The 16,701-nt window shown below is 49.3% G+C and overlaps 1 protein-coding gene across 4 annotated transcripts in view; it reads right to left on the bottom strand.

Annotated features, from left to right (window-relative positions):
• Positions 1 to 3,435: 3,435 nt before the first annotated feature.
• The window catches only part of LOC149331057 (aldehyde dehydrogenase 1A1-like), a 57,920-nt gene continuing 44,654 nt past the window's right edge, over positions 3,436 to 16,701 (bottom strand). For 3 of the 4 annotated variants that reach the window (XR_016285765.1, XR_016285766.1, XR_016285764.1), the window contains exons 7-14: positions 15,817 to 15,919; positions 12,795 to 12,979; positions 8,681 to 9,003; positions 7,443 to 7,517; positions 7,320 to 7,359; positions 6,181 to 6,240; positions 6,027 to 6,080; positions 3,436 to 3,540 (exon numbers count right to left, since the gene is read on the bottom strand). Coding sequence is in view for 1 of the 4 variants with exons in the window: in XM_089561763.1 (XP_089417889.1) it covers positions 6,208 to 6,240; positions 7,320 to 7,359; positions 7,443 to 7,517; positions 8,681 to 9,003; positions 12,795 to 12,979; positions 15,817 to 15,919 (759 nt within the window). In the remaining 3 variants the exon portion in view is untranslated. Of the gene's footprint in view, positions 3,541 to 6,026; positions 6,241 to 7,319; positions 7,360 to 7,442; positions 7,518 to 8,680; positions 9,004 to 12,794; positions 12,980 to 15,816; positions 15,920 to 16,701 lie in introns of those variants that run through there. The other variant, XM_089561763.1, reaches the window with a different exon arrangement.

Genomic DNA, 16,701 nt, shown 5'->3' with positions numbered 1-16,701 from the left:
GTTCAGGTCACCTGGGCCGCCGCTGGTGTCGCGTCCGCTCTCTCTCAAGGCTCGCTCTCAACTCCCCATCCGACTGTCCCGTGGGCGCGGCCCGCGCGGCAGCCGAAACCGAGAGCGGTGGGCAAGGAGGGTTGCCCACGTGACGACGCGTAGTCGCGGGCGCCTCCCCTCCGCTCCCTCCGCTGCTGCGTCCAGTCGAGGGCCGCCAGAGGAAGAGCCGCGGTAGGCCACGAGAGAGAGAAGGGTGCATCCGGCGGCCGAGGGGCAACATGAATCCCCACAACTTTTTGTGCATCGTTGTCGCGTTTCTCTCAGCATGCCGCCGCTCCATTCCTCCAGTGATTGGATACCGCCTTCAGATTTGTTGCAAGCCCCGCGAAACGCGTTCCAGTCAGTGATTTTCGCCTGTCCAATCTGGCGTCTTATGGTGTCGGATGCTATTCGTGTCCGGAGGATAAAGTGATCGCTGCCTAGATTTTCCATCATGTTTTCCCACTGTGACTCCCTGCTGTTCCTTACGAAGGTGAGGTCCGGGCATGTGTCCGTGCTCACGCTATTCCCGATTCTCGTGGGGGTCGCAGGATCTGTGATTAGACTGCAGCCAAAGTATTCCGCTACTTCCACTAATGTTCTTCCCTTGATGTCTTGTTTCTGGTATCCCCAACTCCTGTCCATGGCGTTGAAATCTCCTACGATGATGAGTGCATTTTCTTTGGCCAGCTTGTGCGCTCCATAAAACAGTTCGAAGAGTTTGGCTTTTCTTTGTCTCGGCGGGCTGTACACGTTCAGTAAGAACGTGCTGCGTCCCTTTCGCTTTTTCGGAATAAGTTCAACAAGCGCGTGTTCAACGTCGGTGTCGGCGATGGTATCGTGCCTGATGGCGGTAATGGTTTTGCTGACTAGGACGGCCGCTTTACCTTCGTTTTGACTCTCGTAAACCTCGTACCCTTGTAAGGTCGGCTTGATTCCGGTCTCTTGGAGCGCAATTACATCAGGAGGTGTGAGTTGTGTGTTTATATATTGTTTTAAGAGGGCCTGCATGCTTTTTGCGGTAGCCTCTGCAGTTCCATTGCCAAATATCTAAGTATTCTTGTTCTTGCCGATACATATTGGTCATGTTTACGCGTTACTGCTGTTGCCTTGTTCGCTTGCGAAAGCTGTTAGCGCTGGACGGTATACGCCCTTTCCCTAATGTTTTCGGTATGTTTTTGCTTTCTAAAAGCGCTCATGATCTCTCAGATTTGCCCTTGGAATTGTACTTGCATCTGTTGAATTTACGATTGGATTTGCTGCATCATATCCTGCATCATCTGCTGCATCATCTGTTGCATTCATTCGTGTTTCAAGGTCTCCTTCGTTCGATGCCTGTGGTTGTCGTTTTGGAAGGGCTCTAGTCGTGTCGAGTTCCCGCTGTTGTTCCTTTAGTGTTTTTGTGAGTTCCTCAACTTTGCGTTCGAGCTCGTTTTGTTTGATTCGAGCCAGTTCTAGCTCGCGTCTGAGCGCATCGCTGTTCGCGTCCTTCGGTTCTGTGACACGACTGTCTTTGTTGTTTGTGTTGTTTATGTCACTACCCTTTCCTACCGAGTGCGAAGCAGTGGTAGAAGCCCAGCTCACCTTGCCGCCGCTTGTCTGGGAAAGCTTCTTCTTTTTCTTTTTCTCTTGCTTCTTCCCCTCCTGTGGGCCGGCTGGTGGTAGAGGCGGGAAGGAGTTGAACCTCGATCGGCTCCTCGATGTCTCTCCCTCTGAGCGGAGCCATCGCTTGGGTGGTCGCCCGCGTTGGTCGCTCCGTCCTCTGCCTCCTGTGGGTTTTGGTCTTGCTTTTTTCAATCTCTCTCGGCACTCCTTGGATCCGGTCCGGTGTGCCTCGCCACAGATTATGCACTTGGGCGCGCACTCGTGGTCGTCGGGCGGGTTTGAAACTCCGCACAGTCCGCACACAATGATGTTCAGTGTGGGGCAGACGTCGGAGCGGTGTCCTTGCTGGAAGCAGACGTTACACACTTGCCTAGTGGGGTGGTACTGGTAGCATGGTACTTCTCCTCCGTAATATATGACGAATTTCGGCAAGACCGGGCCGTCGAACGCGAGCACTGCCGTCTTGGATTTTCCAAGCATCCTTGCCTGAAGTATGGTCACTCCTTGAGTTCTGACTCGTAAGTGTGCTTTAAGTTCTTCAGGAGGGGTACCTGGGTCTACACCGTGGATCACGCCGCGCAGGACGTCTTCCGGTGCTGCCACGTAAGCGTTAACATCATAAGTCTTTCCGTCAAATTTGAGACGGGTAATGTGCCGCACTAGCTGTGCCGTTTGCTCGTGCGGGGTGCTAACGATAATGATATTGGATCCGGTGCGAAGCCTTACAAGTAGGTCCTCGTCCTTACATTGCTGGCCGCACGCCATGACAATGGCGCGCGCTACTTGGTGGGTGGTGAGGGACTTCACCATGAGTCCTTTCTTAGGTCGAATAATGATCTTGTAGTCGCTTCTGGGGAGTGGCGGCATTCTTCGCCTAGGCCTGCTCTGCTCCCTTGATCCATTGTTGTTGCAGCTGGTCGCATCAACCGGTAATTTTCCATCCTGAGGTTTGGCGGCCGGGCCCGTTCCCGTGCCTTTGCGTTCTTTTCGCCTTTGAAGTTTTCTCTGGCGCTTGGATTGTGCAAGCTCCCAGCTGGCATCGTTGTTGTACCCGGCTGGCTTCGACGAGGAGTCGGACGGGATCTCGTCCTCACTTCCGAAGTCGGCGTCTCCGAAGTCGTCTTCATCCATCTCTTGTAATTCGTTGAGAAGGACGTTTGGTGATTGTAGTGGCACATCGTTGTCTTGGCTGGGCCCCGCCATTTGGTCTGTCGTTGAAACGGCGTCGACGCAGTGGCCAGGAAACGCTTTCGCCTTGCAGCACTTTAGAGAGCCAAAGTGCCCCCTGAGTTTTTCGTTATCACGACGAAACAGGCAAATTTCGGGTGTGTGCGTAAAAATTGGTTCACCCGTAAATTGCTTTAGTGCGGCGCATCGTAGTATAGTTAATAGAGCTGTCTTTTTAATGACGTAATGAGAAAAAAACGGGATGCATACAGATTGCAAAGAAAAAAAAACCTTTGACTGCCAAAATTTGAGAGACCGGCACGAAATTTCACAAAAGTATATAATATATTAAATGAGACAAAGAAAACAAATCTAGAATATATCAGAAAAAAGAAAAATCTAGAATACACATGTTACGCGTTACTGCGTCAGAAGCGAGTATTCAAAGGTAGAGAACTCATCGCACTAAACTTTGCGATCCATAAAAAAAATCAACTGCCCGAGCGATGCACTTCGCGCTACTCTGCAGTGGAGCGCCAAGGTGGACCCCGGGCTGGCTTGGAAAAAAAAAACTGCTGGGAAAAAAACAGCAAACTGCAGACGGCACGGAATCGTTAATAGCATGCCCGATACCTTCTTAGATGTTCGGAGAGCAGTGACTCTCCTCGGCAACGGCGCAACCGAAAGTTTCAGATGGGCACCTGTCGATAGTCGGGGCTGGATGCAGCAGTCGTATCTCTGTCAGAACAAAAATCAGACAAATGGACGACATCTTTTCAAACAGAGCTGTCGCTTGCAGCAACTAAGTCAAGTATCGACGCTGGGGGATCGCGAGAAGAGGAAGTCATCCTCGCCCTGAACGCTCCGCGTCGACATGTTTTCCGGGTAGCTTAGAAATACTCGCTCATATGACGAAAAAAACCCAGTCGGAAACTGAAGTGCAGTCCTTTCGTAACATGCTGAATAAAATTACTTGTCAAGAAGCGGTCCGGATCGCGAAGAACAGGTCCTATTGCGCTATCGTTCAAACTGAACGACCTGAATAGGCGCTTTGTACGCTGTAGTGTACTCAGTGAACTCTCGGCTTTTTTTCGCATTGTGCTGCACAGCGATGTGCTACACCTGATATGGCATGTAATTCCCTATCAATGCCCTTTCCTGCTTGATAACCAGCTGGGGTGTCACTAACTCCCGTTTGCTCGTTTAGCCAATCTGCTATCTTCCTTCATCTTAACACTTTCCTTTTAAGAGCTCTCTGCATTGCCCTCATTTTAACCTCCAACCTTTACGTTAACCTCCAAGGCTGCCCCCCTCCTAGACGAGATGCAACTATCCTCCTAGGATACCGCTGTTCGTCATGACCTGAAAGTACCCTCTATGCCTAATGTAACCAGGCTGCGTGTTTTGCTTATCATTCGTAGAGTGTTACGGCTTCCCGATGAGGTCTTTAAAGGTGAGAGGAGGAGGTTAAGAGTTAGGGTCTTAAGGGTGAACGAGAGTGAAGCGTGGCGCGACTACGAGGAGGCAGCGCGTGGATGCGCGTGCCACCACAGACAGACCCCCCTCCTTCCCCACCTCCGCTCATGCAGTGGTGGTGGACCTGAGGTTCTGTCGTGTCCCTGCTTTTTGCGCTGTAGAGCCTCGTGCGAATTGCCCACTATAGCCCGGACAGTCACCCTTCTGGTGGACGACGGCGCGTGGGGCGCGCACCACTCTGGCGCCATCTTCGCCCGGTCACACCGGCGGCGACGAAGCGGCTCAACCCGCAAACGGGCACCTAAAGAGCTGCGCTCAGAAACAAAAAAAAAGCGCCCGCAGTAGCACATAAAGAAGCGCTTGCGTGAAGGTGCACGGAGGCACAGTCACGAAGCGCGGTTCCTACAAAGCATGACAGTTCAATACATGTTTATCTTCACTCGTTCATTATTTCATCTTTTCACTATTGGACACGGTGCTATTGGATTAATTCATTCGTGTCTGCATTTACTCACTCTTAGATCCATAATTCGTTCCTACATCCATCCATCGCTAACTGAAGGAACATCGAGGGCAACGTCGAGATAGGCCTGTATCGGTGTGTCACCGCATTCTAATGACGAAGAGGCTACTTTCACTTAAATCGGAGTTTTTGAAAAAACTAGCAAAGGGAATAAAGTGAAGTACAGATGTCGCCATCACCGGTTGATTTTAAAAAGAGTAAAACTACGGTGTGCCAACAGTTTTTCGGCGCAGGTCTCCAAAGTTATACACCCAACCGATTTTAAACGGTGATCAAAGGAGTCTTTGGTGTAGGCGTCACAAGTTTGAAACGAGTGGCGGGTAAATTATCTAAATCGCGATTTCCTCAATTATAAATGCACAGTTGCAGCTCGATAACACACCTGAGAGAGCCACAGAATCGAATTTCACTAACAACAAAAAAAATTGAGCTCTCGGTGTCTCTTCAAGTATTCGTTATTAATTATAGATATAAGCAGGCTTCGCACTTCACTGCTTCTTTGCGAGGCCAGAAAAGACCAAGCAGCCGCGTCCTGCTCGGAAATGGCAGAGTGGGGCTTCTATCGAACGGCGAAAAACAATCACCGAGAAACAAGTCACCTTGTACCTGCTCAGCCAGCGTGAGAGAGTGTGACTGAAGAAGGGAGGAAGAGAAAGTTGTCTGACGCTTGTATTCACGATTACATAATTTCGTGTGGCAGATTCCTCTGCTAGAAAATGAATTCACTACTTTTTATTCTGTACTTTTTATTTTGTACAAATTCTAGCTTTAAGTCCAAAAATTATCCAATTATTCTACTCCTTGCACATGAGTGCGTTTGTATCCGCTATGCCCTCTGGTCAATCCCCCGCCGTGGGTATGCGCCATTAAACCTGAAGACATCATCATCAGCAACTGCACCGAGCCAAGTGGTAGGCCGGGGAAGGCAAATGTGAATTCAAAAGAAGACAAAAGAAGTCGGCAAAGAACTGTGCGGCGCTCGCACAGCACTTTTTCGGCCCACCATTTGAAGATTTTTTCCGGCTCAACGGTACCTGCGGCCAAAGAGCGCCATGGCACAAGGCTTTTTTCGCCTACTCAAGATGAGGCCAAAGACTCATTTTTCAGACATTTCACTCTATATTAGCCGAGCACCACATCAAGAAAAAGTTTTTAGCCTTTGTATGACCGGTGAAACCCGGCGGCACTGGGAATCGAACCCCACACCCTCCCGCATGCAACCTACCTCCATTTCGCTCATCAGTGGCGTCGCCTGCCAGAGTCTACTATGAACGGTGTCTGTCGATGAAAATAGACAATTTTTATTGAGAATAACTCTACTGACGTCAGAAAGCAAAAACAAGGAAGAAGCCCACGCTACTCTACAGAAGTCACCAATCATGGGCCCTTTGGAGCTTCAACTTTGCTCACGCATTCTTCTCGGTTACCTTAGTGATGATCTGTTGGGAGAGAAATAAAACATCCTGATAACAGTCCGCAACAAAATAAAAATAATCTGTCTATGCTGACGCTTTCGAAGGGGACGACTGATTCGCTCAATGACTGGTGCGAAGATAAACGCACAGCGTCAGTCAAAAGTTCCAAGGCCACAGGGTTTGCTTTCCACTAGCATAGTCAGGCCGTTGAGGTACCCTCGAAGCTCAAAATATCTGTAGAGAATAGAAGAAGGATCGTTCTACCATCTGAGAACCTTTATAGCTTTATCGGAATCATAAGTGCCAGGATATACTGATGAAAAGTGGACCATGTGGCCTGGGAACTTTTGACCAACCCAGTATGTCCAGGAGAACAATAAATGCGACACCTGAAGGCAGCGGGTCTTTCACCGCGCAACCCTGCTTCATATGTTGCCTGGATGCATGCAGGGACCAAACCATCGCTCACTACTGGACTTCATAAAATCAGCTAACCTGTTCCCATTAATTTAATCATTACTGCATCCTTCGTCACAATTTCGCCCATCGATGCCCTGAGGCAACAGATCTTGTTTAAAAAAAATAGTGGAACTCAAACAAAAACGTTATAAAGTGCATATACAAGCGTGTATACGAATGCACTTGGAGAATATTTAGATAAACTGCACAGCATTCTATATTTCACTTCGTTGTTATCAGTGATATATATTTTTTAATAAGCAAACTCTGGTTGTGTGGAATTTTGTGTTGGTTTTAATGCTTGCTTTGTTGCTGTTATATTTTTGCGTCATGTTTCATCATTTCAGCAACAGATTTTTATTCAGGCTGATAGTGCGAATGAATAGAATTGAAGGATGTGCCCCGCGCTGGCGACGTATTGGACTTTTTATTTTTTTAATCGAGGCCACGTTCCATGAAAACGCAGTCAGCCTACCTAATTTCTTCACGACACTCACGTCCCTGCTTCCCTTCCCTGAATGCATATCGCCTTTTCGTTAGGCTAGCCGTCGGAAATTAATGTCTAAAACACATTACAATGTGTAATAACGAAAATCTATTGACGGCGGGAAGAAAAAGAAGAGAGATTAAATGGTTTGTCTCACCGTTTTAACCTCCGTGTACGCCAAGATACCATCTTCGCCCCTAATTAGAAGATGACACGACATGGGTTACCATTCACATCATTCATATCACCCTCAATGCAGTGGGAGGTACACTCAACTTACATTTCGCGTGAAAGGCCTGACATCTTGTAGCCCCCAAACGGCGTCTGCGGGGTGATCTCCATAAAAGTGTTGATCCTAGAAGAGAGAAGAGCCAGGGAGTGTTTAGAACATTTCGTCAAGACTCCGCTCCTGACGCGCATCGGCCTCACTGAACCTCTCTCGTAGCAGCTCTCCACTCGTTTTCTCAGCAGCTACGCTTGCGCTCTCACGCAGCGAGGTAACAGCGACAACCAGCGAGGGCGGAGCAAGGTTTGCGAGAAATGCACCCACATGAAGCGACAGCGGGTCAAGACATTCCGTTATACAATTCTCAAGCCTAACAGAAAGGCTTTTTAAATAGAAATGTCACACCACCACCAAGTAGATCCTGCTGTTTTCGAACAGTGGTGACGATGAGCGCTCGTCGTGCGACAGCGATGACGAAGCACCGCCGCAGTAAGCCAGCAGACCAAACGAGGCCGTGTGAGCACACGCAGGAATTGGCATTTGGCAGAGTGGCCGCATATAGCTTCCCGATGGTACACATCTGGTGCACTACAGCTCTGTTCTCGGTACATAGAGCAAAAATTGAAAACTGATTTCTAAGGAAATGAATTGGCGCAGTTTTGTGTCACTTCTCAGTGGACACCCGAGCTGCGCCGTAAGGGAAGAGAGGAAGGCGGCAGTGAAAAAAGAAAGAAAGAGGTGCCGTAGTGAAGGACTCCGGAATAATTTCGACCATCTGGAGATCTTTAACGTGCATTGACATAACACCGCACACGGCCGTCTTTTGCATTACGCCTCTATCGAAACGCGGCCGCCGGTAGATAGGGAAATATGTGCTACTTTCGAAATATAATCTCCCCTTTGGTGCTCCCTAGGCGATTTTTTGTTCTGAAAAAGAAAAAAAAAAGAGCAGCCACATGTGCTGACATCTTTTAGGTCTTCATTCTTCAGCATCACTTATGGCGCATCTGAAAGGACGCCACAAATTCGTATCCTAGCGTACGGTGCCGAATTGCTTTGCTCTGCGTTTTCCTTCATGTTATGCCGACGAAGACGGTGCCGCAGAACCGAGAAACGCGGTTTTAAATTCTAGAGTCCCAAAATTATCCAAATACTCTACTCCCTGCACATGAGTGCGTTTGTATCCGCTATGCACCCTGGCGAATCCTTCGCCGTGGGCATGTGCCATTAAGCCTGAAGACATCACCATCATCATCATCATAAACAGTTCCCGCTGTAAAAAGCAGGCGTACCAGACGACGCCCGCCTGCAGGGCGTGGGAGACTGTGTGGGCCGTATCCAGGTCGCGGGTGAAGAGTCCGGCTGCGAGACCGTAGGAGGAGCTGTTGGCCCTCTCAATGACCTCCTCGGTGGTCTTGAACTTGAACAGGCTCTGGACGGGGCCGAAGATCTCCTCCCTCGCTATGGTCATGTCGTCCCGGACGTCGGAGAACACCGTCGGCTGGACGAAGTACCCGCGGCTGCCGTGGCGCCCTCCGCCGCAGTGTAGCCGGGCACCCTCGCGCTTGCCCGCCTCGACGTAGCCCAGCACACGGTCCATCTGCTCCCGGCTGATCTGCGCAGTGTCAGTACCTTTCTCTGCGCTGTTGGTTGAACGAACGGACCGGATTGAAGAGAAATACACGCGCACGACAGCGGTGACTCCAACTACTACCCCGCTGAAGTAAATGCTGTATTACATAAACAAAAACATGCAGTCAAACGATAGTATTACTTCGTTATCTTGTTTTCGTGGTACTCGTGGAACTACGCAAATGCGTTGCCCCATATGCTCTCCTGGAGTCCATGCATAACGTTCCTTTAGTTGAGATTTCAATTAGAACTGTTCCGAGCCGTCTGAATTTATCAGCCAGTGCATTTATATGTGACAGCACTTCTTAGAAGTCTACGGAAAATCCATTGCCCATAGATTGTCCACAGAGTCATTAATAGTCATAACAATGCTACGCGCCTTTCCTGCTCACTTCTGCCGTCGCGATAAAGGGATTTAAGCTCTGCCAAGCCACTGCTTGGCAGGTATCCCGAAGAAAGGGTGAAACGCTGTGCCAAGTTGCTGCTCGCGAAGTGCAATGCACGACATAATAGGCTTGGGGTAATCCTCAATGCTGCTCTGCTAGAACGAGCAGCGAAGCCATGTAAAAAGGGTTTTGCTGTGCAGAATAGCTGACTTTCGTAGTTTTTCAAAGGGTTCACACACTTTATTGAAAAAACTCTAAGGAAAGTCCGTAGATTCTCTAAATCATTTCTGTAAAGTTCCGACTGCTGCCGTTGCCTAGCAGTCGAGCGCCTCTCTGCTCCGGCATCGCAATCCCGATTTCGAAAACGCGCGCTAACCCTTGAATCTTCAGACAACACCCGCTGGTTGCAATGCTACAGCTACGTTCAAAATGTATCGAGCCTTCTCCTTTCCCGCGTATACCAATGAAGTGCAGAAGACTTCCTTCGGTGGAGATGTGAAGGGGACATTCACGCATATGCGCGGATTTTTTCCCGCCAGCAGAACGCGTCCGTCGCTGGCAGTCGGCCAAGGGATCCCCGCCGACCTCCTCTAAGCCAACGCAACCGGACCTTGGACTGGTCCCCTGTTTTTGGGCGTAATAGAAGAGTTCACCTATGAGCGGGGTCGTTTAGTGAGCGCTCGTCCGATTCGAGAAGTTGTGAAATGACGAAACATGAGAAGTGATACTGCACAAAATGTTGTCGAAAGCATGGCGACACCAAAGTGGAAACCATTTGCAAGATTCAACAGGCTTTCGGGGACGATGCCATGAGCAACTCACGCATAAAGGAGTGGCACAACCCCTTCAAAGGTGGCCGCAAATCAGTGGACTGCGAACCGCGTTCAGGCAGACCCTCAACAAGCCGAAACAAAGATGTCATTGAGCAAGAGCGGACTTTGGTCATGGAGCACAGTCGCATCCCAGTCCGAGAGCTTGCGACCGAGATAGGGGTAAGCATGGTATGGGTACATTCAATTTTGACCGAGGATTTGGCCATGAGGTGAGTGTCCGCGAAATCTTGTAGCGAAAATGCTAACACAGCAGAAGCAGCGCCAACTGGTTATATCCGACAACCCTGAGGCCAAAAAAAAAAAAAAAGCACGGCAGATGCGCAGCAATGTTAAGGTCATGTTGACCACTTTCTGCGACTATACCGTGGGGTGGTGCATCACAAGTACGCACCACAAGGCCAAACAATCATAAAGGAATACTAGCAGGAGGTCCTTCGTCGCCGTCGTGATGCTGCGCGGTGCAAAAGACCGGATCTGTGGCAGCAAGAACTTGGCAGCTACAGCATGATAATGCGCCCACCCATTCTGCACATCTGATTCCGACTTGCTTCGCCACCAAACACAACATTCATGTGGTTCATCAGGATCCCTACTCCCCCGACATGGCTCCGTGTCACTTTTGGCTAACTATTCCGGAAATTCGCTGAAAGGAACGCGATTTGAGTCAAGAGAATACGTCAAGCGGAATGCGACGGCCCGGCTGATCGCCATTCCAGACGACGAGCTCCAGGAGTGCTTCCAGCAATGGCGGGAGCACTGGGAGAGGTGTGTATATATCACCAGGAAGACCCCTTTGAAGGTTAATCAGGGTTTCGAACCCCCATATCAATTAATATATTTATGCCCACCAAAGGTTCGATACTTTTTGAACGCACCCATACGGCCTGCTGTGCACATGGACGCAATTCTAACATACCGATTCCTATTACATGAGCTGTCCGCTGCCTCGTGGCGATGGCCCAGTAGTACGACGTATCAGCCAAGCAACAGTAGTTTCAAATTCAGCGCAATACGCACAAAAAGTTCATTTATGCCTGTTTGAAAGCACGTCGCCACACCATAACATAATAGCGTTTATAGTTGCTGCGCGTTCTTTATATCATATTCGGATACTCCATCCTCTACTTCCTTCGCCGTTTCGCGCCCCATTCACCAGGCTTTTAAGACAGAGTGCCCACGAGTGCAGGCAACCTTTCTTCCTGCTCAATATTTTGCGTCGCGACAGATATGAACCACTTTGGTTTCACGTTCATACAATGGACGCGCTTTCCTACATGTGCACGGCTTCTAACGCTTTTTTTTTTGCAGTGCTGTTGTCACGGCGTTTTCAAGCAAAGTAGCAATGTCGTAACCACTAGTGAAACCATACACCTAATGAAACCTTCCACCCAGTGCGACCATCCATTATAGCTGTCTGTTAAATATTTTCGCACCACCGTCATTGCTTCAAGAGCTTCAGACAGACATTGCTTCAGACAGGCAATTTTTCAGGAAAGTTAGTTCGCAGAAACCACACGAACAAAAAAAGGTTGCACGAAGAGAATCTAAACGCCATTCAAAATGGCCTCGCGCGGAAGCAGAGTCCTATAATAATGTTGCATCTGGCCTTTGAGAAGCGTTTTTATCAGCGTCTGTTACAAACAGTGCACGATAAAATAGCACTCAACGTTCGAAGTTTGGTTCAACTTCGGAGGTCCGAGTTTTTTTTACTGCGTAATCGGTGCTACCCTGCTAGCGGCGATCGCTCAGGCATATATATCAAGGTGTTTCAAAAATTCATCAGGTTTGAAGTGACGTCCCATGCCTGCACATTCTGCTTTAGGTGCCCGTTGCTTTTGTTAACGAAGAGACGGCTTGTAAGTACATATGCTCACAGATGCACGAGTACTAACTACCAATGCAGACACCAACTAGCCCAAAAGAAGTCGTTTCTAGTCGACAGCAGTGCCACAGCATCTCGCTTACGGCACAGATCGGTGTTGGATTACGAATTTTTGTACGTAAACACGCACGCATTCGCCTTATGCATGTTTCAGGATGCATGCTTGATGCATTTATGAGGCGCAAACGAAACCTCGTCAGACGGCTGCTTTCAGTATCTTTCCGAGCGCTTTGCAATTTTTCTCGCGATTTTCGCTGTTCTCTAAAAAAAAAATTCGCTGTGGCTTAGCTTGGTTAAGCCCGGTAATTGCGAAAGCAATATCCGTACCTGCGCCATGGTTCAGCTGGTAGTGTAGCTGGTGGTGGTGCTTGTGGTTAGACTTGTGGTGATGCATCGGTTATACAATCCAATTCAAACAAATCCACTACTATCCAATCCAATCAAATGTAATCTAAACTAATCTAATTTAATCCAATCCAGTCCAATCCAATTCAATCTAATGCAATCAAGGTCAAATGAAGGTCAATGGTGGTCACCGCCGTGGCACGGCAAAGGCGTGAAAGTGCAAATAGTATTGCTTTCGCAATAAAATTAAAAAACCTTGGAACAACTGTTTGCATAAGCATCCGGAAAAAGGGGCCATTTGAGGAAGCATTCTTTTTGAGGCGCTCACCTGGGGCCCCTGGCTGGTGGCCTCATCGAAGGGGTCTCCCAGCACCCGCGCCTGCGCCATCTTGACGGAGATGGCGACGAACTGGTCGTAGATGGCCTCGTGCACGAAGATGCGCGTCGGGGCGCAGCACACCTGGCCAGTGTTGCGGAAAGCCGTGTGGTGGGCCACGGCCGCCGCCACGTGCACTGCGAAAACCGGGGGCAGATTTCGAGCAACACCCGCTACCGACCTCGCAAACGAGACGCCACGCACTCGAACTGCGAGTGGAGCGTCGCTTCCACCTTTTCTCGCGACGCAAGGAGGAAGCTTCGGACAGCCTCTAGAGGAGCGTCGCCTACACGAGCCACACCACAGTTATCAAAGAAAATGCGCCATTTTTGCTTTTGGAATGTCCGAAATGCACTGTGCGAAGAGCGGGACACAACGCAAACATATAATAAGACATAACAGCGATGAACTATGTGTCTCTTTCGCGCTGTGCATTCTAGACATTCGAAAATAACGACCAACCAGACCTGACACAAGCTTTGTCACTCTTGCAGCCTATAATTGTGGCTGCAAATCACCGCCAGGCGCTTTTTCATTTTTTTTTTACGTCGTGTGCGGGAGAAAACCTGACAGCCATGCTGGGTATAGGTACAGTCTTTGCCAAAAGAAACCAGGCTGCACGGTTTGCTTCTTAGGCGTATATGGAAGCTATTATGCCAGCCCTGAAGCTCTAAATCTCTGTATGGTGAGGAGGACCCCTGTCCTCACCTTCAAAGAACTTTTTGATCTTTAGGGAAGCAGTGAGGGCTCTGTTATACGAATGAGAAGCAAACCACGTAGCATGGTTACTTTTGGCAAAGACTATGTCCGTCTTATGCTGCCGCGCCGAAACACCTGTTTAGAAATTATGCTTCGCACGAAACCATCTCCCAGGCACGACGACATCCGCCTGTTCTTTGGCGGAGGGACGGAGAGAAGTCTCTCTCTCTCTCCAAGTGACGAGAGAATTTTGAGGACCAATATTTTTTTTCTTTTTTGCACAGCGGATATCACGGTGTCGGGCGTGCCCCCTACCGCAATGACTTCGTGAGAAACGCCGAGAAACTTTGAGAAAATTTTTTATATCACTGAACAAACGGTTTTATATATCCCGGTGCAGGAAATAATGGCAGCTTAATGCGAGGCTATCAGGCGCCGTCGGAACTGAAAGACCAAGATGCGTATTTATGTAACTGTTGTTACGACCCATCTTGAGACCCGCGATGAAACGGTGGTGGATTCAACAGTAGCGGCAATTTCGACGGGTCGTTTGACCCCCAAGATGACCCCACGGCTCGGTGCCAACGACCTTCTAGAAGGACCGACGACCGGGGAAAAAAAGGGTGTCCCTCGTCTTAAAAAAACCCGGAACGAATCAGAGGAAGCCTGCGCAGCTGCGGCTGTGACGTCATCATGCCACACCTGTGTTCGATGGACGCCAGCTGCCAACACAGTGCGACAGGGATGCGGACTTGCGCTTCCTCCTCGCCAGTTCCCAAGTGTGGGCTCTCAACAGGTGTCTTCCTTGGTTGTGTCGTGTGGTGCCGATCTTTTGTGTCACGATGAATTGCCGCCTGGTGAAAGGGCGGAGCCTTGGGCTATTTAACCTGCGCCCAAAGTGAGCACGAACGCTCTGGGCCCTGGGAAAAAGGCTCATCCAGTCGATCGACGTCATGAACTCTTAAATTTTGATTCCTTGCTCTTCTTTTGTAAATTTATGTAAATAAGTGTCTTAGTTTCTTGCCAGTAAACCTGCTTGTTTTCGTATTTCCCCAACCTTCGAAGCTTCAGACTTTCCTCAGCCCGACGACTCAACACGCTACCAAATGGAGCCCGGGTTCGAGCTTTCCTGTGCGCCACAACACTGTGTACCGGGGCTCAGGGCCCTCATTTTTACAACTTTTACGGTGCAAGGGCATATGTGGCCAAAGAGCGACACGCGACAAGATATTTGCGTTTACACAAGGCGGGGTGAAACCATTTTTCCAAGCTATTCACCCTGAAGAAGCCGAACACCAAGCCGGCTGAGCGCTTGTACTCATTGTAACACTGGTGGGAGCCTGGAGGCACTGGGGGCGAACCCCCCAACCTCCCTCATGCGGGACGGATGGTCAACCCACTGGGCCACCGATGATTTAATTGAAATTATTTAAATCATTTAAATGATCTAATCTTCAATAGTCTGGCTCACCCCCACTCAAGGCAACAAGAAACGCCACACGGCTTCGAGTGAACGACCCAAGGGCACTATGCGACGCACTCACCCTTCAGACAGTGTACTTACAGGCGCGGACAAAAGTAAACGGAGCACGCAACTGTCTTCGAATATTTTTCACGCGTCACCTAATTGAAATTTCCAGCAGTGGTACGCGCATGCTGGTTGCGGAGGTTAGTGGGCTTTCTTGTAGACAAACAACGCTTCTTCATTACCGATGGAGAAAGCGTGATTGCCCTTCGAACGCAATGACGTGCTCCGTTTACTTATGGCCACGCCTGTACATACAGCGGCAAGCAACAGGCGAGTCCCGAGCGTTCCCATTCAAATTGCAGCCCTATATTAGCGTAAGTACACAAACTTAAGCAGCTGTGATCAAGGTACAATCGACAGCACGCTTGTCTAGAGCGCTGAGCCACGGAACAGAAAAAAGTGAAATCTTGGCTCAGCTGCACTATAACTGGTAGAATGCAGCTGAGAGGGCAGATAGTATATGCCTACGCGCCTTCGGTCTAGCGCGAGAATTACATCTACTGCCGAGTAACTGCTCGAAACTTTCACTTTCTGCGTGTGACAGAGCGTCGCTCGAGCGCTCTAGACAGGCGCCCTGACGACTGTCATATCACATTGTTTTGGCAATGCCAATTGCCCTGTACTCAAACCCTATCTTCTTTTCCAACAGCGCGGAGGAACTACAGCTCTGTAAAAGTCGCTGGCGGTGGCCAACGGAGTTAGCTGATCGCAGCGAGGCTCCCGCGAGGGCGTTGCGCGCATACGCACAGTCGGCGTCGCTGAAGATGATCAGGGGGCTCTTCCCGCCCAGCTCGAGAGACACCCGCTTACAGTTGGTGTCGCCCGAAGCCTTCAGCATCAGCTGGCCAACCTGGAAGACGAAAGTAGCACTTCTCACAAACAGTGTCAAACGGTTTATCGTTTCCGTCTTGAAGATGACCGGCACAGGTTTGAGTACACGGCCTCTCTTGCGCAAACAGTCGAGGAGCTTCTTGCTCATTCTGTCTCCCCACCCCAGAAGCGCTTGAAAACTCTGGTCTAAAGGTGGATTCACACGACGGAACATTTGCCACGCGTCACGTGACGTCTCACTTCGTATCCACGAGGTCTGCGCCTGGCCCGCGTATATAGAAAAGCCATGTGCATATTTATTTATTCACAGATACCTGCAGCGCCCGAAGGCATTATTGCAGGGAGGGCGTACAACGAAATCAAGCCCTATAAGTGCTATTGCCAGGTGATGCGACATTCAAACAAACGGAACAGCTATAAAATACAGCAAAATGAGGCACACACACGCGTACATTAATGATACAGAGTTAAGATTAAGTGATTCAATGAATAAGAGCAGAATAAAAGCACGAACCGCTTCAACAGATATGTGCAGTCAACGACGTTTTTGGGGGATTGTTCCAAACTGATGCGACATGTGGAAAGAAAGAGTTCTGATAAACGTTTGTTCGACATTTGATTTCACGCACCTTAAAAGCATGATCACAACTTGCAGATACAAAATGTGGCATCTGTAATCCGATTATCGTAATCCGATTGTCATAATATGTAATCCGATTATCGTCCTGTCTTCCTAACTTTGCCTCTGCAGGCGGTAGTAAAAGGACTAGGCATGCCCTTTCTCCATGCTACATTCACCAG

This window comes from Amblyomma mixtum, chromosome 9, assembly GCF_055824585.1.
Source record: "Amblyomma mixtum isolate Tamu chromosome 9, ASM5582458v1, whole genome shotgun sequence".
NCBI lineage: Eukaryota > Metazoa > Arthropoda > Arachnida > Ixodida > Ixodidae > Amblyomma > Amblyomma mixtum.
Note: the sequence above shows the minus strand (reverse complement) of the source record. Positions and strands in the feature narration are given on the sequence as shown.